At 41.4% G+C, this 25011-nt stretch overlaps 1 protein-coding gene across 1 annotated transcript; it reads left to right on the forward strand.

Moving 5' to 3' along the window:
* Positions 1-823: 823 nt before the first annotated feature.
* LOC124112305 (fibrinogen-like protein 1) lies at positions 824-22236 on the forward strand. Its single transcript, XM_046472355.2, has 4 exons — positions 824-901; positions 2739-2838; positions 4494-4834; positions 20376-22236. The coding sequence occupies exons 1-4, from the start codon at positions 824-826 to the stop codon at positions 20706-20708; spliced, it is 852 nt and encodes a 283-aa protein (XP_046328311.2). The 3' UTR covers positions 20709-22236.
* The last annotated feature ends 2775 nt before the right edge of the window (positions 22237-25011 follow it).

Below are 25011 nucleotides of genomic sequence, written 5' to 3' on the forward strand. Positions count from 1 at the left end.
CCGGACCTTCCGCTCTCCGGGCGGACGCTCAACCACTAGACCACGGAGGCGGTCCCTCCCAAAATGAAGAATTAAAATATATTCATAGTTTAATTTGTCATTTCTATTCATCATGCCGTATAGAGAATCTGTATGTCATAGATCTAAATTTGAAACAGATGAGGAGGTCTCTTTGCCGGAATAAGCTTGTTTTGGTGGTCTCTTTGCCTGAATAAGCTTGTTTTGGTGGTCTCTTTGCATGAATAAGCTTGTTTTGACCGTGCCAATCAGAGCAGATAGTCTTACTAACTGTCTTACACCCAACTTTTACTCAGAAGTTCTCACCGAGGTATTCCAGCATTTCATATATTATTTTCTCAGTAAACATCTAGGGCATTTGCTTTCATTTTTTAGTCACCATCTTGTATTTTATATGTCATGCAAACCGTATAGCCATGCATGCCCAATAGTATCTATATTGATTCATTTATAGACGCGCGTTGGTTTCTTGCTGAGATTATCGAGTCGCGTAAAGCATTGTTCGGCACATCATCAAACCAGATCCATCCCAAGAACGGCTCGAGACAGTCGTACACGAACCCGCTGGTGGACAGCCAGGAACCTACCTGTGTCTGTGATGGTTCTTCTGGTTTTGCTTCAGTTTGTCGCTGTCTATGGCCAAGGGGGCATCAGTTCCAACTCGTTTGTGGAAGTGGACATATGTTCGGTCGTACCTACCGTGTTTATTGAAACAAAACTGACGAAATCTAAGCTAGACTGTGCCTCCTTCTGTGTGGTTACGGAAAACTGTAAATCGTTCAGCGTTAGTAGAACGCTGCCGAGGATGTGTGATCTGAATACTGACATCCTGGTGGACACCGGGTGTTCGTCCATGACGCATTCACACTACAACATGATATCGGTAAGTTAGATATTATCATGGACAATTTTACTGCCCCATTTCGTCAGGACCGCCTCCGTGGTCTAGTGGTAGAGCGTCCGCCTGGAGAGCGGAATGTCCGGGGTTCGATCCCCGCCGCGTCATACCAAAAGACGTTAAAAGATGGTACTTGTTACCCTGTCTGGCGCTCGGCATTAAAGGGCTAAAACAAGGAGTGGTCGGCTCGGAGTCAGTATACTGTGTCTGAGTGGGGTATTCCTGTTAAACTGCGGCATGATATCTCAGTGTGCTGGCACTATAAATCGGCATCAGTCCGGACTAGTACAAGCAGCCACACACACACACATACACGTGCATGAACGTCGCTATATAAGCGCAATAATCTTGGACGTGACGTTAAACCCAATTTCACGTCACCTCACCTCACCCATTTCGTAAGAGACTATGTAAAATGTATTGTCATCGCTGAATGACTGATACGTTACCGGTAATGGGTATTGTATTTCAAAAGTGCAATGTCATTTTTGTTATGGTTACATTGTGTGTTTATTACATTGGTATGCAAGTTAAAACATTTTATTACACTTTTGTGCTATTTTTCAAATATCGCATGAAACGCTCCCAAATCCAGTAAACACTCCCGACCAACTTCTGGACCAATTTCCTTTTGTATCACATCAGTGTACAAAGAGTATGTAACTGTCTATTTACTATTATCAAGAACGTTTTAGTTCGATGGACGTTTGAAGTAATTATGTTGTCTGCCATGTCCACCCCTCGATCTCTGACAATAAATGTTGGACTTCAGCAACCCATGCTTGCCGTAAAAAGGCGACTATGCTTGTCATAAGAGGCGACTAATGGGATCGGGTTGTCAGGCTCGCTGACTTGGTCGATGCATGTCATCGTATCCCAATTGCGTGAATTGTGCTCATGATGTCAATCACTGGAATGTCTGGTCAAGACTCGATAATTTACAGACCGCCGTCATGTAGCTGGAATATTGCTGAGTGCGGCGTTTAACACCAAACAAAACGAAAACAAAAAACATTTACTTTTACTTGTTTATGGTTATAATAAGCGTCATTCTTTATCAATTTCTAAAATCACCAAGGCGCTTTTTACGGCGAACACGGTATATTTCTTTTTTTCATGTTTCCCCTCTTTATTCTTCCCCACTTCGAAGTCTCTGTTGTTGTTCGTCAATGCTACCATTCTAACAAACACAGTTCACAACATATAACTATGGAATACTGTAAGGGACATTCTCGCGATCTCGCATTCTCGCGATCTCGACCTTTGGAAACGAGCTAAATATGCCCAAAACACGAGAATGCGAGATCGCGAGAACGCGAGATTTCCAAAGGTCGAGATCGCGAGAATGCGAGATCGCGAGAATGTCCCTTACAGTATTCCATATATAACACAATGCAGTCAAACTTGATGCTTCACTCGTGAATTTACCGAATCAAATTATAGCCATTTCAATAGTTAACGATTGAGATTGGCACAGTGGCGCCTCTAGCAGCTATGCAAAGTTGCGTCCCTTAGCTGTATCAGGATCCGTTGCTCCAAGGTTTGTCAGCACCATACCAATCATCGTACACTCAATAGAATCTGTTTCGTCGGATAATCTAGATTAGTGTTTTGTTAAAATCTCGACCCACAACAGACGAGCTTAGCGCTGCAGTAGCGTTCGGGATAAAGCGACATCGTAGGTAGGTGGCTACTATTTACTGAGTGTCCTCACAAACTAATAAGCTGTTGAGGCGGTCGAAGTGATCAGTTCATGTTTTTTAACCCCTTCAGTGGAATAGTAATAATGGAACTAATATAGACCTTTTAACATTTTTTGTAGGACAGCCCCTGTCTCCATGGTGGGGTCTATAACACCGCCGCACAAAAATGTCGCTGTTACAATGGCTACGTGGGAAAATACTGTGAGAGGCTTATGTACGGTGAGTGAGTTAGTAAGTGTGAGTGAGTGAGTTTGGTTTTACGCCGCTTTTAGCAATATTCCAGCAAGATCACGGCGGGGGACACCACAAATGTGCTTCACACATTCTATCCATGTCGGGAATCGGGTCTTCGGCGTGACGAGCGAACGCTTTAACCACTAGGCTACCCGACTGCCCCGAGTGAGGGAGGTTTGTTCAAGATGCTCTCTGTCCCAACTTAATCTCGGATGATATACAATGATGTTTACTTCTTTGTTGAATCCCTGTGAAGATCCGGGTAGAATTGGTCTTCACCAACCCAAAAAATGTTCCATGGGAAAACAGCCGGCCGGATAATCGGGCTTCCATATGGTCATTTTCGTCCTGTGGTAAAAAAGTAATAAAATATTATTCAAAGCATGGCAATACGAAATTAGTTAACCTGTCGCCATGCCATTTTGTCATTTTTATTCTTGGGCGTCGTGACTACTAGCACTACAGCTGCGAAACAACGACAAGAATGTGCTCTGCTTTTATTATCCGATTTTTATATTTATCTGTCGACCATCCATACAAAGTAGATATGTCTACGGCCCGTAAAGATCCGGGGTAGAATATGTCTTCAGCAACCCATGCTTGCCCTAAAAGGCGACTATGCTTGCTGTAAGAGGCGACTAGCGGGATCAGGTAGTCAGACTCGCTTATATGGTTTATGCATGTCGTCGTATCCAAATTGCTTAGATCGATGTACATGATGTCAATCACTGGTTTGAGTGATCCAGACTCGGATTATTTACAGACCGACGTCATATAGCTGGAAAACTGCTGATTACGGCGTTAAACAAACAAACTATGGTATAAACACAGGTTTGGTCCTAACACACAGAGTATTATAATCAAGTTGGATCATATTGGTCGGACCGCCTCCGTGGTCTAATGGTAGAGCGTCCGCCCGGAGAGCGGAAGGTCCGGGGTTCGATCCCCGGCCGCGTCATACCAAAAGACGTTAAAAGATGGTACTTGTTGTTACCCTGTCTGGCGCTCGGCATTAAAGGGCTAAAACAAGGACTGGTCGGCTCGGAGTCAGTATACTGTGTCTGAGTGGGGTATTCATGTTAAACTGCGGCATGGTATCTCAGTGAGCTAGCACTATAAATCGGCATCAGTCCGGACTAGTACAAGCAGCCACACAAACACACACACATACATGCACGTCGCTATATAAGTGCAATAATCTTGGACGCGACGTTAAACCCCATTTCACCTCACCTCACCTCATATTGGTCGGCCACAATATCTTCTTTGTACTCGACTGTACATGAGTGATTGTATATCATGGATTCTCGACATGGATGTTCACATTATCGACCACTGGTTCAGACACGAATGCTATTTGCTGATCACCTTGTTATAAGCTGACAATATTGTTTATCCCGATTTAATTACAGAGGCCATGAGGTAGCCTAGTGGTTAAAGCGTTCGCTCGTCGCGCAGATGACCCAGCTTCAATTAACATGTGTGAAGCCCATTTTCTGGTGTCCCCCGCCGTGACATTGCTGGAATATTGCTAAAAGCGGCGTAAAATCATAGTCACTCACTAATTGTTTACTACGTACTGTCTACCATTTGAACTACGATGCAATTAAATTGAATATTTACATATTTTACTATTTCAGACTGTTACGATGGCCTTCAATCTGGACATTACGATGGGCAGGAGAGTGGATTTTATATCCACCCCAGTACCTCACCCTCGCCATTCAGGGTGTTTTGCAGTATGAAGTATAATGCAGGGCTTTATATAATGAGTAAAGCGGCGTGGTACAGCCCTGAAGACTTCAACCGTGACTGGGATGCGTACAAGGTCGGCTTCGGGAACCTGGAATCTGGCGAAAACTTCTGGCTTGGCAATGAGAAAGTATACTTTGCTTCAAACAGTCGGAATATGACGTTAAATATCGAAATACTCCACGGGGACAGCTTTAATTTCAGACAACATTACTACAAGGGATTTAAGGTAATCAGTTAGCATGTGTGTGTGTGTGTGTGTGCGGTTCGTATATTCCACCAATACTACGGCATAAATAAATCGAATCTGGATCAGACAAACCAGTGAATAATATTATGAGAAACGTTCAACGCCGTCAGTGTACACCGTTCCATTAAGTCAACTCCTTCGACCAACCCAGGGCCCCGTTCCTCAAAGCAATCGTAGCGCTAAGGTGATCATAAGTCCGATACTTTAACATAGGCTTACGATCACTGTAGTGTTTAAGATCGCTTTGAGGAACGAGGCCCAGGTCCTTTGGGACCATTTCTAACCCTGCATTCCTTCTTATCTTATACCGCTTGATCCATTATTTTCAAGGTTAAACGTGTAATGGTTCGAATGTACTCGTTAACTCTTTGCTGAAAACAATTTTAAAGTGGCTTAAATGTCTTTCAAAAACAGAAAGCCTGGGCTCCGGTCCATGAAGCGATCTCAGCGCTAAGGTTATCGTACGTCTTTGTTCAAGAATGTTTTGTTCAAGCGTTGAAGTCGATTTGTGGAACAGGATCTTCAGCCTTTGCGAAAATGAAGCTGACTATAAGTAAATACCTATACAGATTGTATATTTTTCGGGATTCAATTTATACATATTGTCTTGGACAAGTGTGCTCAATCAATCAATCAATCAGTTTACTCGGCAATAAGGCCTCAGACGCACGTACAGATATATACAATTTAGTTTCACAGCAAGTGCTGCATGAAATAATATTTACAGGTAAGAGGAACGAAGGCAGAAAGCATCTTTAAAATAATCGTCTAAGTTCTCAAGACGGTTTACATCAGAAGAGTTTAACATTCTAACCAGTGTATCTTTACGATTATTACCAGTAATGATGTCTAAATATGGGAAATATTTTGAGCGAATATCTTCATAAATAAGGCAAACAAGAATGAAATGAATTTCATTTTCAACTGCCCTTAACTTGCACAATGGACAAAAGCGGAGTGTCTTATCGATGACGTCCCTCCTTCCTGTGTTATGCATAACACCCAGTTCTCCAATACGTAAAAGGGTGAACATACGTCGCTTTTCTTTTGATAATACATTTAATAGATACGGTTCAAGTGATAATGATGTCTTAAATAATGAACACAGTTCTAATTTCGAGCATTCAGACACTTCAGAATAGCATGTTTGTGCATGGCAGTCCTTAAAGGGCAAGTTCACACGGAAATTAACCTATTTTTCTTGTACTTTTTCCACATTAAAAGTGTTAACCTAGAAGTGTCATAGACAAAAATATAAAAATATCACAATTAATTAACATATTTATCGCATTAAAACGATTTATATTTTTCACATTTACCAAGTGTTCTATTTCCACAACAAAAACACCATGGCTTATGCCCCTTGCAATATGACGTCATTGGTGCCAATTGATAAACATTATGACGTCATCATGCTTTGTTAGAGCCGCTTCACGTGGTGTAGGTCTAGGTGTGTGATTCTAGCGTCTCAGATGCCAGCCAGCATAGTGTTATGCTGAGTCACCACTGCGCCGGAGTGTGTCGTAGGCCATGTTGTTTTACCGCAAACTGGTACTTGATATCTTTTGCGTTGAGAATAGACAGGGACCCAGTTGAATTGACACCAATTACGTCATAATCTAAGGGGGGTAACTCAGGCCTGTTTAGCTCGAAAAACGAAGGCCTCATAACGGCATATCATTTTCACACTATTGTGAGCTTCCTACTTTCACTGTGAAAAAAATGAGTGTATATTTTCAAACACAGATACTAACTAATTCTAAAATTGCGTTTTGTTTAGAAAAAGAAAGAAAGTGATTTTTGCGTGTACACTTCCCCTTTAACCCTCAGTATAAACTCACTTATAAAATATTCAGGATCACCAGCACCTTGAAATTCTCACACATGTCCGAAGCCATGCAAATATAACATAATCTTAATAGCAGAAATCCATGTATTCCTATCTACGACATCAAACCTAATTACTAACATATCGTAACACCGTTTTGGAAATCTCTCTTGAGACATATTAAGAAGCTTAAACCAGTATCTTCAACATCTCGTGTAGGTGTGCTAGAAACAGTGATGTCATTGTACGGAACATAAACAAAATTCTTTCAGGTTTTAATAATTGTATTTCTTTTACAACCCCAGAGACCAGAAGCTTCAAAGAATAACGAGGACAAGAAATATTCTTGAGAATTGTTGGAGGCTCATGATGTGTTATTCGACATTGAATCTCGTAAACTAATTTGTGATGACTGTTGACATATGTCCTCGCCCTCTATTTAGAAATGATGTCCCCGTGAATTAATAATAGCATCACATCCTTCTGTGAACTACCTATAAATATGCATACTTGTATTCTATGTTTTTAAGATATTTATTTTACGCAGTAACAAAGGATAGGATTTATTCCTAGAGTCGGATAAAAATGTTTGTTTGAGAAGTAAGATATTCACTATGATTGGTCACAGATCGCTTGGGTAAAAACATTGACTGAAATGTTTGGGGGCATAGTCCGAACTGTCTTCCTGACGTTGAGGTTTGAAGCACTTAATATATTCACTGGTTCTTTTTTTAGAATACCCACTCCCTTGTATCTATTCCTCAATCTTTGCCTTTAGAAACTCCATTGTCGCAGCAACACAATATGTCAATATATTTTTCATTAATGCTGAACAAAAGTGATATTCCCGTAGTGATACCAGCGAGGTGTTCAATACATCAGTGGGCAATTATCCTGGTGTTGTGTAATTAAGAAATAAACTTTGCTCTACCCTCGTGTGTAGTGTATTAAGTACAGTTTTCTCTGAACTATTATAGTTCAGCTTTGACGTTATAATGTTATAATGCCGTATTTAAGATTAACCTGATGTTTCCTTGGAGCTGGGTCGAATCCGTAATGTTTCTTCCCAATGTAATACTATTCTAATATTTGGCGATAGATAGATTAAAGAAACTATTTCACTGAAAATAGATGTGGATGCGCCATCTTGCTTGACGGTAATGAAAGAACGATGTTACCAAGGATACGATAGATCACGGGGGAGGTTATTTGAACAGCACCATGACATCAGTCCATTATGACGTAAGTCAAAACGTGTACTTAACCGCAGGATAAAGAGGTGAGGTAAGGTGAAATGGGGTTTAACGTCGCGTCCAAGATTATTGCACTTTTGATAGCGACGTGCATGTACGTGTGTGTGTTTGTGTGGGTGCTTGTACTAGTCCGGTGGTGAGGTGAAATGGGGTTTAACGTCGCGTCCAAGATTAATGCACTTATATAGCGACGTGCATGTACGTGTGTGTGTTTGTGTGGTTGCTTGTACTAGTCCGGACTGATGCTGATTTATAGTGCTAGCCCACTGAGATACCATGCCGCAGTTTAACATGAATACCCCACTCAGACACAGTATACTGACTCCGAGCTGACCAGTCCTTGTTTTAGCACCCTAATGCCGAGCGCCAGACAGGGTAACAACAAGTACCATCTTTTAACGTCTTTTGGTATGACACGGCCAGGGATCGAACCCCGGACCTTCCGCTCTCCGGGCGGACGCTCTACCACAAGACCACGGAGGCGGTCCGCAAGAAGAAAAACAGTCGGCGCCTTTGATCTTTCAGCAGAGCATCTTAGAATATATGTATGAAGACTTGATGAACTAGTTTGATTTTGAATGCACAATCGTTTTCACCTTTTATCTATCAAGTCTATCGGGGGCATATTTTCTGGAAATGGGAAATGTCTGACCTGCATCATTACTGAATCTAAAGGGGAACATTTTCAAAGCAAAAATGTTTTAAAACATTCTTCAGTAGTATGGTCTCGTGGCCTAGATAACAAGTTAGCGTCATCACGGGTGACAATTTGACCTTATATTTAAAAATGGAAAAGCGATAAACCTTCTCCTTTATCATAAACCTCCACTTAAAGTCCATTGTACAATTCGTACATTATCATGAGTATGTGTTTATGAATTAATGCTGAATAATGATGATACCAAATGTTTGTAAAAAGTGAGCGTATCCTTTCCCATCGTTTACACACATCACAAACACATGCAGAAGGAAGTCAGTTGTTCACCTGAAAAAAACATGGGAACATATGGTACAAGTCAAATAGAGAATTGCATCAGACATCATTTTGGTCACTCATACCCCAAACTTGGAAAACGTTTTGAAAGCTTTACCTAAAATTTGGATTTTGTAACCGTGTTCAAATAACTTTATTATATTCTTGGTCGCGACGTTAAACTTCATTTCACCTCACCTCAAACAACGTTTGGTCAAGAATCGTATGCTCTTTGAAAGCAACTTCGAATGAGCATGCTCGATCGTTTTGCATGAGTGAGTGGGTGAGTTGGGTTTAACGCCGCTTTTAACAGTATTACAATTATGTCAAGGCGTGTCAGATTAATATGGGAGGAAAGCCCGAAATGATGCAGGTCTCAGACGTTTACCGCTTCGGTGAAACCCACGAACACGGGTATGGTGCTGGCAAACCTAGAAACCAAATCGGGGCGAACCGGGATTCGAAACCACAATCTTAGGTTTCTGGCGTACCCAAGGGACGCAACTCTGCACGGCGAAACGCGGGTCCTCAGACGACTAGGTCACCCGTGCCCGCGATCGTTTTCAAATCTGGACACCAAAGGCTGGAGCAGTTGGATTATTGCTCGACATAAAGGCTTGACCAGTTGGATTATTGCTCGACATAAAGGCTTGACCAGTAGGATTATTGCTCGACATAAAGGCTAGACCAGTTGGATTTTTGCTCGACATAAAGGCTGGACCAGTTGGATTATTGCTCAACATTAAGGCTTGACCAGTTGGATTATTGCTCGACATTAAGGCTTGACCAGTGGGATTATTGCTCAACATAAAGGCTTGTCCAGTTGGATTATTGCTCGACAAAAAGGCTGGAGCAGTTGGATTATTGCTCAACATAAAGGCTTGACCAGTTGGATTATTGCTCGACATTAAGGCTTGACCAGTGGGATTATTGCTCAACATAAAGGCTTGTCCAGTTGGATTATTGCTCGACATAAAGGCTGGATCAGTTGGATTATTGCTCGACATAAAGGCTGGAGCAGTTGGATTATTGCTCGACTTAAAGGCTTGACCAGTTGGATTATTGCTCGACTTAAAGGCTTCACCAGTTGGATTATTGCTCGACTTAAAGGCTGAGCCAGTAGGATTATTGCTCGACATTTAGGATTGACCAGTTGGATTATTGCTCGACATTAAGGATTGACCAGTTGGATTATTGCTTGACATAAAGGCTGGTGCAGTTGGATTAATGCTCGACATTTAGGATTGACCAGTTGAATTATTGCTCGACATAAAGGCTGGAGCAGTTGGATTATTGCTCGACATTAAGGATTGACCAGTTGGATTATTGCTCGACATAAAGGCTTGACCAGTTGGATTATTGCTCGACATAAAGGCTAGAGCAGTTGGATTATTGCTCGACATAAAGGCTGGACCAGTTGGATTATTGCTCAACATTAAGGCTTGACCAGTTGGATTATTGCTCGACATTAAGGCTTGACCAGTGGGATTATTGCTCAACATAAAGGCTTGTCCAGTTGGATTATTGCTCGACAAAAAGGCTGGAGCAGTTGGATTATTGCTCAACATAAAGGCTTGACCAGTTGGATTATTGCTCGACATTAAGGCTTGACCAGTGGGATTATTGCTCAACATAAAGGCTTGTCCAGTTGGATTATTGCTCGACATTAAGGATTGACCAGTTGGATTATTGCTCAACATAAAGGCTGGAGCAGTTGGATTATTGCTCGACATTAAGGCTGGACCAGTTGGTTTATAGCGCGACATAAAGGCTTGAGCAGTTGGATTATTGCTCGACATAAAGGCTGGAGCAGTTGGATTATTGCTCGACTAAAAGGCTTCATTCGTTGGATTATTGCTCGACTTCAAGGCTTGTCCAGTTGGATAATTGCTCGACATAAAGGCTTGACCAGTTGGATTATTGCTCGACACAAAGGCTTGACCAGTTGGATTTTTGCTCGACATAAAGGCTGGACCAGTTGGATTTTTGCTCGACATAAAGGCTGGACCAGTTGGATTAATGCTCGACATAAAGGCTGGACCAGTTGGATTATTGCTCAACATAAAGGCTTGTCCAGTTGGATTATTGCGTGACATAAAGGCTGGAGCAGTTGGATTATTGCTCGACATAAAGGCTAGAGCAGTTGGATTATTGCTCGACTTAAAGGCTTGACCAGTTGGATTATTGCTCGACTTAAAGGCTGGAGCTGTTCGATTATTGCTCGACTTAAAGGCTAGGCCAGTAGGATTATTGCTCGACATTAAGGATTGACCAGTTGGATTATTGCTCGACATTAAGGATTGACCAGTTGGATTATTGCGTGACATAAAGGCTGGTGCAGTTGGATTATTGCTCGACATTTAGGATTGACCAGTTGGATTATTGCTCGACATAAAGGCATGAGCAGTTGGATTATTGCTCGACTTAAAGGCTTGAGCTGTTAGATTATTGCTCGACATTAAGGATTGACCAGTTGGATTATTGCTCGACATAAAGGCTTGACCAGTTGGATTATTGCTCGACATTAAGGCTGGACCAGTTGGTTTATAGCGCGACATAAAGGCTTGAGCAGTTGGATTATTGCGCGACATAAAGGCTGGAGCAGTTGGATTATTGCTCGACTTAAAGGCTTGAGCAGTTGGATTATTGCTCGACTTCAAGGCTTGTCCAGTTGGATAATTGCTCGACATAAAGGCTTGACCAGTTGGATTATTGCTCGACACAAAGGCTTGACCAGTTGGATTATTGCTCGACATAAAGGCTGGACCAGTTGGATTATTGCTCGACATAAAGGCTGGACCAGTTGGATTTTTGCTCGACATAAAGGCTGGACCAGTTGGATTAATGCTCGACATAAAGGCTGGACCAGTTGGATTATTGCTCAACATAAAGGCTTGTCCAGTTGGATTATTGCTCGACATAAAGGCTGGACCAGTTGGATTATTGCTCGACATAAAGGCTAGAGCAGTTGGATTATTGCTCGACTTAAAGGCTTGACCAGTTGGATTATTGCTCGACTTAAAGGCTGGAGCTGTTCGATTATTGCTCGACTTAAAGGCTAGGCCAGTAGGATTATTGCTCGACATTAAGGATTGACCAGTTGGATTATTGCTCGACATTAAGGATTGACCAGTTGGATTATTGCTTGACATAAAGGCTGGTGCAGTTGGATTATTGCTCGACATTTAGGATTGACCAGTTGGATTATTGCTCGACATAAAGGCTGGAGCAGTTGGATTATTGCTCGACTTAAAGGCTTGAGCTGTTAGATTATTGCTCGACATTAAGGATTGACCAGTTGGATTATTGCTCGACATAAAGGCTTGACCAGTTGGATTATTGCTCGACATAAAGGCTGGAGCAGTTGGATTATTGCTCGACATAAAGGCTGGACCAGTTGGATTATTGCTCAACATAAAGGCTTGTCCATTTGGATTATTGCGTGACATAAAGGCTGGAGCAGTTGGATTATTGCTCGACATAAAGGCTGGAGCAGTTGGATTATTGCTCGACTTAAAGGCTTCACCAGTTGGATTATTGCTCGACTTAAAGGCTGGGCCTGTAGGATTATTGCTCGACATTTAGGATTGACCAGTTGGTTTATAGCGCGACATAAAGGCTTGAGCAGTTGGATTATTGCGCGACATAAAGGCTGGAGCAGTTGGATTATTGCTCGACTTAAAGGCTTGAGCAGTTGGATTATTGCTCGACTTCAAGGCTTGTCCAGTTGGATAATTGCTCGACATAAAGGCTTGACCAGTTGGATTATTGCTCGACACAAAGGCTTGACCAGTTGGATTATTGCTCGACATAAAGGCTGGACCAGTTGGATTTTTGCTCGACATAAAGGCTGGACCAGTTGGATTAATGCTCGACATAAAGGCTGGACCAGTTGGATTATTGCTCAACATAAAGGCTTGTCCAGTTGGATTATTGCTCGACATAAAGGCTGGACCAGTTGGATTATTGCTCGACATAAAGGCTAGAGCAGTTGGATTATTGCTCGACTTAAAGGCTTGACCAGTTGGATTATTGCTCGACTTAAAGGCTGGAGCTGTTCGATTATTGCTCGACTTAAAGGCTAGGCCAGTAGGATTATTGCTCGACATTAAGGATTGACCAGTTGGATTATTGCTCGACATTAAGGATTGACCAGTTGGATTATTGCTTGACATAAAGGCTGGTGCAGTTGGATTATTGCTCGACATTTAGGATTGACCAGTTGGATTATTGCTCGACATAAAGGCTGGAGCAGTTGGATTATTGCTCGACTTAAAGGCTTGAGCTGTTAGATTATTGCTCGACATTAAGGATTGACCAGTTGGATTATTGCTCGACATAAAGGCTTGACCAGTTGGATTATTGCTCGACATAAAGGCTGGAGCAGTTGGATTATTGCTCGACTTAAAGGCTTGAGCTGTTAGATTATTGCTCGACATTAAGGATTGACCAGTTGGATTATTGCTCGACATAAAGGCTTGACCAGTTGGATTATTGCTCGACATAAAGGCTGGAGCAGTTGGATTATTGCTCGACATAAAGGCTGGACCAGTTGGATTATTGCTCAACATAAAGGCTTGTCCATTTGGATTATTGCGTGACATAAAGGCTGGAGCAGTTGGATTATTGCTCGACATAAAGGCTGGAGCAGTTGGATTATTGCTCGACTTAAAGGCTTCACCAGTTGGATTATTGCTCGACTTAAAGGCTGGGCCTGTAGGATTATTGCTCGACATTTAGGATTGACCAGTTGGTTTATAGCGCGACATAAAGGCTTGAGCAGTTGGATTATTGCGCGACATAAAGGCTGGAGCAGTTGGATTATTGCTCGACTTAAAGGCTTGAGCAGTTGGATTATTGCTCGACTTCAAGGCTTGTCCAGTTGGATAATTGCTCGACATAAAGGCTTGACCAGTTGGATTATTGCTCGACACAAAGGCTTGACCAGTTGGATTATTGCTCGACATAAAGGCTGGACCAGTTGGATTTTTGCTCGACATAAAGGCTGGACCAGTTGGATTAATGCTCGACATAAAGGCTGGACCAGTTGGATTATTGCTCAACATAAAGGCTTGTCCAGTTGGATTATTGCTCGACATAAAGGCTGGACCAGTTGGATTATTGCTCGACATAAAGGCTAGAGCAGTTGGATTATTGCTCGACTTAAAGGCTTGACCAGTTGGATTATTGCTCGACTTAAAGGCTGGAGCTGTTCGATTATTGCTCGACTTAAAGGCTAGGCCAGTAGGATTATTGCTCGACATTAAGGATTGACCAGTTGGATTATTGCTCGACATTAAGGATTGACCAGTTGGATTATTGCTTGACATAAAGGCTGGTGCAGTTGGATTATTGCTCGACATTTAGGATTGACCAGTTGGATTATTGCTCGACATAAAGGCTGGAGCAGTTGGATTATTGCTCGACTTAAAGGCTTGAGCTGTTAGATTATTGCTCGACATTAAGGATTGACCAGTTGGATTATTGCTCGACATAAAGGCTTGACCAGTTGGATTATTGCTCGACATAAAGGCTGGAGCAGTTGGATTATTGCTCAACATAAAGGCTGGACCAGTTGGATTATTGCTCGACATAAAGGCTGGACCAGTTGGATTATTGCTCAACATAAAGGCTTGTCCATTTGGATTATTGCGTGACATAAAGGCTGGAGCAGTTGGATTATTGCTCGACATAAAGGCTGGAGCAGTTGGATTATTGCTCGACTTAAAGGCTTCACCAGTTGGATTATTGCTCGACTTAAAGGCTGGGCCAGTAGGATTATTGCTCGACATTTAGGATTGACCAGTTGGATTATTGCTCGACTTAAAGGCTTGACCAGTTGGATAATTGCTCGACTTTAAGGCTTGAGCTGTTGGATTATTGCTCAACATTTAGGATTGACCAGTTGGATTATTACTTGAAATTAAGGATTGACCAGTTGGATTATTGCTCGTCATAAAGGCTGGACCAGTTGGATTATTGCTCGACATAAAGGCTGGAGCAGTTGGATTATTGCTCGACTTAAAGGCTTGACCAGTTGGATTATTGCTCGACATAAAGGCTGGAGCTGTTGGATTATTGCTCGACATAAAGGATTGACCAGTTGGATTATTGCTTGACATAAAGGCTTCATTCGTTGGATTATTGCTCGACTTAAAGGATTGACCAGTTGGTATAATTGCTCAACATAAAGGATTGACCAGTTGGATTATTGCTCGACATTAAGGATTGACCAGTTGGATTATTTCTCGTCATAAAAGCTGGACCGGTTGGATTATTGCTCGACATAAATGCTGGACCAGCTGGATTGTTGCTCGACATAAAGGCTTGGCCAGCTGGAATATTGCTTGAAATAAAGGCTTGACCAGTTGGATTGATGCTCGACATAAAGGCTGGGCCAGCTGAATTATTGTCCAACATAAAGGCAGGACCAGTTGGATTATTGCTCGACATTAAGGATTGACCAGTTGGATTATTGCTCGACATAAAGGCTGGAGCAGTTGGATTATTGCTCGACATAAACTGGAGCAGTTGGGTTATTGCTCGACATAAAGGCTGGAGCAGTTGGATTATTGCTCGACTTAAAGGATTGACCAGTTGGATTATTGCTTGACATAAAGGCTGGATCTGTTGGAGTATTGCTCGACTTAAAGGATTGAACAGTTGGTATTATTGCTCGACATAAAGGCTGGACCATTTGGAATATTGCTCGACATAAAGGCTGGAGCAGTTGGATTATTGCTTGACATAAAGGCTGGAGTAGTTCGATTATTGATCGACTTAAAGGATTGACCAGTTGGATTATTGCTCGACATAAAGGCTGGGCCAGCTGGATTATTGCTCGACATAAAGGCAGGGCCAGCTGGATTATTGCTCGACATAAAGGGGAAGATGCCTATCGGAGAGTTGAAGTCATTCCTCTTCGTGTCGTGTTGGAAGTTATTTTGTCACGTTTAATCATTATGCATACACGTAGATCTAAAAACGAAACAGCTTCCTCTTTTTATTTCTGGTTCATGTGAGTAAATCAAAGGAACGGAAAACGTTCTTTGATCTAGATTGACCGCGTTATTGGAATTACTGACTCCATTGTACCTGCAACAACAGATGTCAATAGAATGATCATTAATGCTAAAGAAAAGTATCAGCACAGTTCTACAATCGACTGTCGAGAATTCTATATATCAACTGGTAACTATCGTGGTGTTGTGTTTTTAAGAAATATACTTTGCTAAAGCCTTGGATGTTGCATCCCTGATCAAACAGCTTTTGAGCAAGAAAAAAACAATGCCTATTATAAAGTGATAATATTAAGTAGTTCTTATTGTTTGGGATTTCACCTTCTTACTAAAGTACAAATCCGGGATTCGAACCCACACTTCCAGAGTAAGGAACATAATCGCCAGCACGCAAAGACCTTACCCACTCAGCCACAAAGGCTGCCACAAAATGGACAACTGGTCGTCTCGATCGCGTAGTTTGTATACCCCTCCGACGAGGCTGATTCCATTGGGCGTAAAGACCGCCTCCGTGGTCTAGTGGTAGAGCGTCCGCCCGGAGAGCGGAAGGTTCGGGGTTCGATCCCTGGCCGCGTCATACCAAAAGACGTTAAAAGATGGGACTTGTTGTTACCCTGTCTGGCGCTCGGCATTAAGGGGCTAAAACAAGGACTGGTCGGCTCGGGGTCAGTATACTGTGTCTGAGTGGGGTATTCATGTTAAACTGCGGCATGGTATCTCAGTGAGCTAGCACTATAAATCGGCATCAGTCCGGACTAGTACAAGCAGCCACACAAACACACACACGTACATGCACGTCGCTATATAAGTGCAATAATCTTGGACGCGACGTTAAACCCCATTTCACCTCACCTCACCTCACCTCACCATTGGGCATAAAAGGCAAAACAGCGCTGGAAACTATACGAATGGATCACTGAAAATCAGTGACGACACCAGGTGTTAGCACGACTGGCCTGCCTTACCGGTAGCACCTACCACTCACACAGTCAAGTGATGGACCAGACATCCAGGCACACGATAGTACAGTTACTGATGTTGTTGACACTAAAAACGGCGTGTTAATGATGAATCACGTCAAGGTTGATCAATGATAGGAACGTGTTGGGCTTGGCAGCGCATGGTGTAAATTTCACTACTTGCGTCTGCTAAAACTCATCATTCTGCTATCAATCTGTAGGTCTTTTAATAACAGGTGACTTCTCTATTATTGTTGACAACAACCTTCGTCAGTTACCAATTGGGATCACAACTTAAAAAGAGGAAACGGAATTGGAATAAACCCAGTCTGCCTCAGCCAGCTGTCATCCAATGTCTGGCTGTCCTACATGAAAAGTTTGTAGTTGTTCCCACATTCAAGGACTCAAATAACACAACCATCATATGAAAGCATCACTACATTAATTGTTTGATCAAAGAACTAGGTATAAATAGCTTATCAAATAATGCCACATATCAGGCCAGTATGTTAACTGAGGAAGAAATCAGCCAAAACCACTCATCAGTACTGTCAACATTTGACTTGAGTCTAAAACCTGAAGTCATGTCCATTCCTCTTTTGTACTGGATTCCAAAGCTCCGCGTGAAATTAATATCATATGGATTCACAAAAACTCAAAGGATTTGCTTGATGTTTTACAATCTCAGAAAAGAACCAAGTTCCATTCTGTCAAAACATTTGATTTTTCAACTTTGTACACAACGAGCCCTAGTGACAAACTTCAGGGAAAACCTCCTTCCTTGATCCATGGGGCTTTTGATACAAAACGCGGTTAACACAGACGAAGTTGCTTGTCTATATTCAGAGGTTCAGGACAAGTCAAAACAGGGTAACTTCAGCTTCAAGTAAATCGATGATCTAATATCGTTCAATAACCATCATGTAGCCAATTCCCTTCCACTGATTTACCCACCTGAACTAGAAATAAGAGATCAGTGAGACCGCCTCGTCTGTTTCATATTCTGATTTATGCATAAAGATTCAGAGTGGCAAAACAATCTCCATAAGACTGTATGACAAGAGGGATAACTTCTACTTTCCAATAGTCAACTTTCCCTTCATGTCGAGCAATATTCCAGCAGATCCAGCCTTTTGTGTTTACATTTCACAACTTCTGAGATACAATAGAGCATGCTCTTTCTACCAAGATTTCAAAGAGCGTCATACGACTCTTTCTCAGAAGAAGTTGATCAAGGTTACAACACTCAAGGCCACAGTGGAGCTTTCAGAAAGTTTTATGGTGGACATTTGGAGGACATTTCCAAATTTGACGCGTCAGTGACAAAAATGTGATGTCCGGGGCAATTCCCTATTTTAATTTGTTCCGCGTTTTTTTCAAGTGAACAATTGTCTTACCTTTGCATGTGTTTGTGACGGGTGCCACATGTGGGGCATGATACGCTCACTTTTCGCGAACACCTGGTACCATCACTCGTTGATATTGATTCATAAACACATGCTTAGGATATAGTCGGAATCGTACAATCGACTCTGCTTTTAGCAGAGATTTCCAATGAATATGGAAAGGGTCGCTTATATTTATTCTGTGTACAAGTGCAGAGATATGCTGGTTATAAGTACAGAAGAAGCGTTTAAAAATATGTTGGTTTTTCAACACAGTGGAGCCAGTTTTAATGTCTCGGCCAAAACATTTCTTTTGTAGTTAAGTGGATATGAGAATGATTTCATATCACATATGAAGATCCGGGGTAGAATAGATCTTCAGCAACCCATGCTTGCCGTAAAAGCCGACTATGCTTGTCGAAAGAGGTGGCTAACGGGATCGGGTGGTCAGTCGCGCTGACATGGTTGATGCATGTCATCGTATCCCATTTGCGTGGATTGATGCTCATGATGTTAATCACTGGATTGTTTGGTCCAGATTCGATTATTTACAGACCGCCGTCATATGGCTGGAATACTGCTGAGTGCGGCGTTAAACAACAAACAAACAATCAAAAACCATATCACATATGTTGTGAAAAACATACATGAACGTATCAAGAATCTTCCGAAACCAAGTTCTGATGCTGAAAGCATCAATTAATTTTGATGCATGTAACTGTGTGAATATTTTTTAACAGTCTTAACAATATTTAACGGCTCTTGATTGCGTACACACAAAGATGTTATAACGCCCGGTTTTAATCGATGCATACTTTCCTACTCATAACAACGTTCAATACATAGTGGGATATATGCAGTTTTAAATAACTTCAAGAGCAGCTTCGTGTGTGCAGGACATGACGAAAACATATATAGTTTATATCTATTCCAAAGAATCAACTCCTTTCTTGTAAACATGTATTATACATAGTTCTTTTTCACTGTTTATACGAAGGAGCTGGAGCAGAAAAATGACTGCACTGTGGTTGTCATGTCATGGAAATAAAATTAATCTATCCTGATCGGAAATAAAAAAATTATTTATTGATTGTTCATAATAAGGCCTTTCGTTGTTTTTATGTCAGTTGAATACAAGGAGTTCCCGATACTTGTTTTAGAAATCGTTGCAAATGTTACAAGGTGGTTTAATACGCAAGCATTCGTACCCAAATCGTGTTCGACAAGCCGAATAGCGACTCGTGCCCCTCTCATAGCCATTTTTGCGACCGGGCTCCGTCTTAGCGCAAACGGGCATACCTAAAACAATTGTCAACTCGTTGCGTAATGGTTCACATATATTTCCCCATATATTATATACATTTCAGATGCAATTTATAGCACATCTTGACATGCGGAATTATACAGTATGATTGAACACATTTAACTTTGTATATTGGTGTCTTGGGTATATTTTTAGATGCAAGACAAATGTAAAATCAAAAATTATTTCTGAGGGATTCTTTGATGAACAACTTGAAATGAAACGCGCATTCTGATTGGTTTGTCGTATTTTCGCACATAACATTCATCGATAGGGCGACGAGTCTCCTTGCAGGTTACGGAAAGGGGCGAGTGGTGACGAATGATACGCAAGGTCACCGGGAAAGTCCTTGAAAGTAGTTCCGGGTCGCTGGTCGTTTCAGAAGTAAACAAATTAGGACACTCATTTTGAATCCAGGAAAGTAAATCACAATCTCAGAATTGGGTTAACTACTAACACACTTTGAAATTATATATTACGGCTGAAACACAGATTCGCTACAGCAGTAATAAGAAACTTCAACAATCTGTTTTCATACTGAGGCAAGAAGTATTTTTCCAACTCCACTGTTAAAAGGAGGCGACTAACAGGATCGGGTGTTCAGGCTCGCTGACTTGGTTGATGCATGTCATTGATCCCAATTGCATGGATCGATGCTCATGATGTCAATCACTGGATTGTCTGGCCCAGACTCGATTATTTACAGACCGCCGTCACATAGCTGGAATATTGCTGAGTGCGGCGTAAAACAACTAACCATCCAACCAACTCATACTACAAAATCTCTGATTACTCTCCAGATATCTGACGAAGCGAGTGGCTACAAGGCTTCCTATGTGAGTGCCTACACACACAGCGATGTCTCTCATGAACTCGGCAACTGCTTGGAGCACCAGGGAGAAATGTTGTTCACCACCATCGACCGCGACAACGACCTCAACGCCGGCGGAAACTGCGCACAAATACATCAGTCTGGCTGGTGGTACAACGACTGCGGCGGTTGTAACCCGACGGGGAAAGTGCAACCCCAGACCGAGTATTACCAGAACTCGGATCCGACTTATGTGAAAGTACCCGTCGTAAACAACTATGCGCCTCGATTTGTAAAGGTATCACTTGAGGTTTTCCCATGATCGTTGGGTAGCCGTGTAGATAAAGCGTTCGCTCGTCACGGCGAAAGGACGAGTTCGATTCCCGGCTTCGGTACTATGTGTGAAGTTTATTTGTGCTTTTTTACTGGGTGATCGATTGGTAGATTTCTTTAAACAAATATTTGATTATATTTTTAAAACAGTTCTACTTGTCATAAATATGTGAGATTTTGTGAAATAGATTTAACGTCGTTTGATATGGAATGCTGTGAGGGACATTCTCGGAATCGCGTATTATCGCCATGACGACCTTTGGAAGCAAGCTAAATATGCCCAAAGTGTGAACTTGCGAGATTGCGAGAATGTCCCTTAAAGTATTCCACAGTTTATCAGAGCTTTATCGCGATGTGTCAGCGTATTGTGTGAGGGAAGCCCAAAGTGACGCATGCGCAGCTTGTCGACTGCTGCTACTTTTCACTGAATTCTATGGGGTTCTAACAAAGAGATCATTTACATACTATTATATGCAGATATGTAGAAATTCATTATGTTCCAATGGACACATAAAATATATAATGGTAGTCATCACCTTGGTCATGACAAATACATAGTGTACAGTACGATTACCTTTTATCGATAGCCATGTTATTCCATGTTCCTTTTTTAGTTATAATGTTTTTAATTTTAACAGGTTCAAGTAAAGTAACCTGGGCAGTTTTAATTAACATTCATAAGTTAATGAATCTTTTCCAAATAACTTATTTAATAGATTCAAAATTCGCAGTAAATATGCATGTTTTCAAAGTGAATGGACTTAAATGAAAAAGAAAAATCATTCTATTAATGGTTATGTCTTGGCGTTCGACTGCAAAGTGCGGAGACGGAGCCACTGATTCTGTTTGACATTGGCATGATTAAATGAGTTCTTTTCTACTCAAATTTGCCTTGTTTTTCTTGTGTGTGGGGTGAACGGTGAAATGTTCGTATCACGTGCACATCACGTCGACCCTGTTAATGAATGTGACTATGTCCACCGACATTGGGCTGGGTAAAGTTTGCAAACATCAAAGATGTCTTCGGTTCATCCCTTAGGTTCTCTCGCTTGTTCTACTCACACATGATACATCGAGTAATGATAGTTTTAGTCGTGGTCATTATTGGTACGACGCCATCTAGAGAAGAAGACCATCCCATAATCAGGAGAATAGTTCTCAGATCTCCTTGATAACCTATATCCCTTTCTTTCTCAGGCGGTATCATGAATGAGAGTTATCAAGATCATAACGGCCAACCCTATCATTTCTGTGGGTGAGATGAAATGGGGTTTAACGTCGCGTCCAAGATTATTGCACTTATACAGCGACGTGTCATTTCCGTGAGCCATTGTACCTCCACGCCGTCGAAGGAATATTATGCTGCGAGGATTTTCAACAGTTCCGATTAGTTCTTTATTCATACAAGACTTCACCGCGATTCGCTGTGCAGAGTTGCGTCCCTTGGGCACGCCAGAAACCTATGATTGTGGGTTCGAATCCCGGTTCGCCCCGATTATGTTTCTAGGTTTGTCAGCACCATACCCGTGCTCGTGGGTTTCACCGAAGTGGTAAACGTCTGAGACCTGCATCACTTCGGGCTTTCCTCCCACATTAAGCTGACACGCCGTGATATAACTGGAATACTGTTAAAAGCGGCGTTAAACCCAACTCACTCACTCACTCACACAAGACTTAACTTGAGTAACACTATTTGATACATATCATCTGCTACCATTTATGAACTTTTCTTTGTATATTCAGTTATAATGTACATTAAAATGCTGACATAATTCCATTCTGAAGTTTGCCGAAATGTAAATCTAAACATGTAGAACTAACCATACATGTAGATACAGCATTCATGAAGGTAAATTGTATGTGCATTGACCTGATGATCGTGTAACTGAAACCCGTTTATACAATTTGTCATTTATGATACAGTGGGCAACCTTTTGTGTGAGGACGTATCTTTGTCAAAAACCATTGATCTTTAACTTGACCTAAATCAAATTAAGAACAGCCGAGCCTCGGTTACTTCTATTTTTCGGAACAACTAGGTAACTTTGGTTTAAACAAATTTATTTTCACAAAAGTGTGAAAATGGATTGGTAAACAAGCGAAGCGCTTATGCTAATACCGCCTCAGATGACTTTAATTCTCTCATTCGAAACTTTGGTGTACGTCTTTCCAAGTTTGTCGGTAAGAAATCTTTATGAACTTACGTTGAGATCGAAACTTGTGAATGGTTGTTGTTGAAAATACAAATGTCAGTTTCATTTGTTCAGTAGGAAAATTAATTAATTAGAGCGAATATCTGAGTTCAATACATATTGCAATGCATATGACAATCAAATAATTAGTCCAAAATATCACACGTCGACGTCATTTTGTACCTTTAGTTAACATTTGGATTTTGGACCATGTTCAGACAAATGAATTTACGTCTTTAAACATATTCATTTTCAGGGCGAGATTCTAAACCAACCAAACCAACTGTCCATAGTTATGAAGCGTTCATAAAATATTTTTTCTACTTCCAACAATGTATACAGGCTTTCCATTAAAAGTGTTTTTTTATAATGTCTTTTACCTCGATTGTACTTACCCACTCTATATATTTGTTAACATGAACTTGGAAATGGAATAAAATCTATTTAAAAATGAATCAACAGAAGTTTGAAGAGTTATCAGTACCATTGACCATCAAGGTACCGTCATCAGGTACGACGCCATCTAGAGAAGAAGACCAGGAGAATAGTTCTCAGATCTCCTTGACAACCTATATCCCACCTTCCTCAGACGTTATCATCAGACTCATCAGTTCCTGTATCAGCCCACCCTACCTCACATGGCGTCCCCATGACATCGTCTCTCTCCCCATCAACGTCGATGTACACAAGACTGACATCACCTATCGCCGCTCTCTACTGGATCGGATAAGTCGATGATACCTTTATCATTCTCAAAGCTTTTCAACACCAATACATCCTCCTCAACCAACTAAATACCCAATACCCACGGATGCAGTTCACAAATTTCGTTTCCTAGTTGTAAAAGTTCAGAACGATCAGATCAGTGACACCCTTAGTTGAACCCAAACCGACCAGTATCTTCACTATTCATCAAACCATCCACCACAAGTCAAGCAATGCATTATGAGCCAAGAACATCTGCTCCATGACCCAAACCTTTGAAGCTGCTGTTGTGCAAAGGCACACCCGTCACACTGCAAATTTATGGGATCGTGCATCTCATTCAAATGCATTACGTCCATTCCATTAAAATATAACTGACCTAAGTCAACCGAGGTGACTACATTTCTGGCACACCCGTCACACTGCAAATATATGGGATCGTGCATCTCATTCAAATGCATTCCGTCCATTCCATTAAAATATAACTGACCTAAGTCAACCGAGGTGACTACATTTCTGGCACACCCGTCACACTGCAAATATATGGGGTCGTGCATCTCATCCAAATGCATTACGTCCATTCCATTAAAATATAACTGACCTAAGTCAACCGAGGTTACTACATTTCTGGCAACCTGGGTTGACTAGATTCCACCTGAGGTAATCAATGTTAATCAAGCAGTATCCGAAATAAAATTATTTAAATGTAAGCTTAGATATATTACCAGGAGAAGGAGAAACACAACCACCATGTGAATTGCTATAACACATAACTATGAGAGGGTAACACGTGTTTCATTACTTGACAAAGCTGCCATTGTACCTTTTCTATCAAATGCAAGTAAAACGACAAGAAAACTGATAATTGTGCTTATAACATCAAACAGATTTAAATTATGTACAAAGTTGCATGAGTGAAACTAAAGTATTTATATCGAAAGTTAAATTTCCATGACGCATAGCAGAAAACATACATGTACTATCCATAACTAGTTAATAATATTCATCAATAAATGAAACTAATTAACTCGAACAATGGAGTCACGTGGACTACAGCAGCAACGATGCTCCATAGGAATGGGCAATTTAGGTCAATCGGAGTATGACGTAAATCAGTTATCATGTTCTAACATTGGTCAAGCAAAGTTAACTTGCCAAGTTGGGTTTTACTTTGGTGAACACGGATCCACTTTTGTCTTCCAGAGTTTTGAAAACTGGAAGCAAGCAGTGACAACGTCTCATCTCTTCTGTGTTTACGAGTAGTGCAATAGTGTAGTGACAGGAACTCACAATTTCAAACTATAGGTCCAACTTGTGCAAAAGTGTCGTAATAGAGCTGTGCGTCGTGCAAAAATGTAGTGATAGGAACTCACAATTTCACTGGTGTCATAATAG

This window comes from Haliotis rufescens, unplaced genomic scaffold (genome assembly GCF_023055435.1).
Source record: "Haliotis rufescens isolate VD_foot unplaced genomic scaffold, xgHalRufe1.0.p SCAF_4, whole genome shotgun sequence".
NCBI classification, from domain to species: domain Eukaryota; kingdom Metazoa; phylum Mollusca; class Gastropoda; order Lepetellida; family Haliotidae; genus Haliotis; species Haliotis rufescens.

Coding starts and splice junctions, on each gene's coding strand:
- LOC124112305 (XM_046472355.2), top strand. CDS start 824: ATGTGTGATCTGAATACTGACATCCTGGTGGACACCGGGTGTTCGTCC. Junction 902..2,738: donor CACACTACAACATGATATCG/GTAAGTTAGATA, acceptor CATTTTTTGTAG/GACAGCCCCTGTCTCCATGG. Junction 2,839..4,493: donor CTGTGAGAGGCTTATGTACG/GTGAGTGAGTTA, acceptor TTACTATTTCAG/ACTGTTACGATGGCCTTCAA.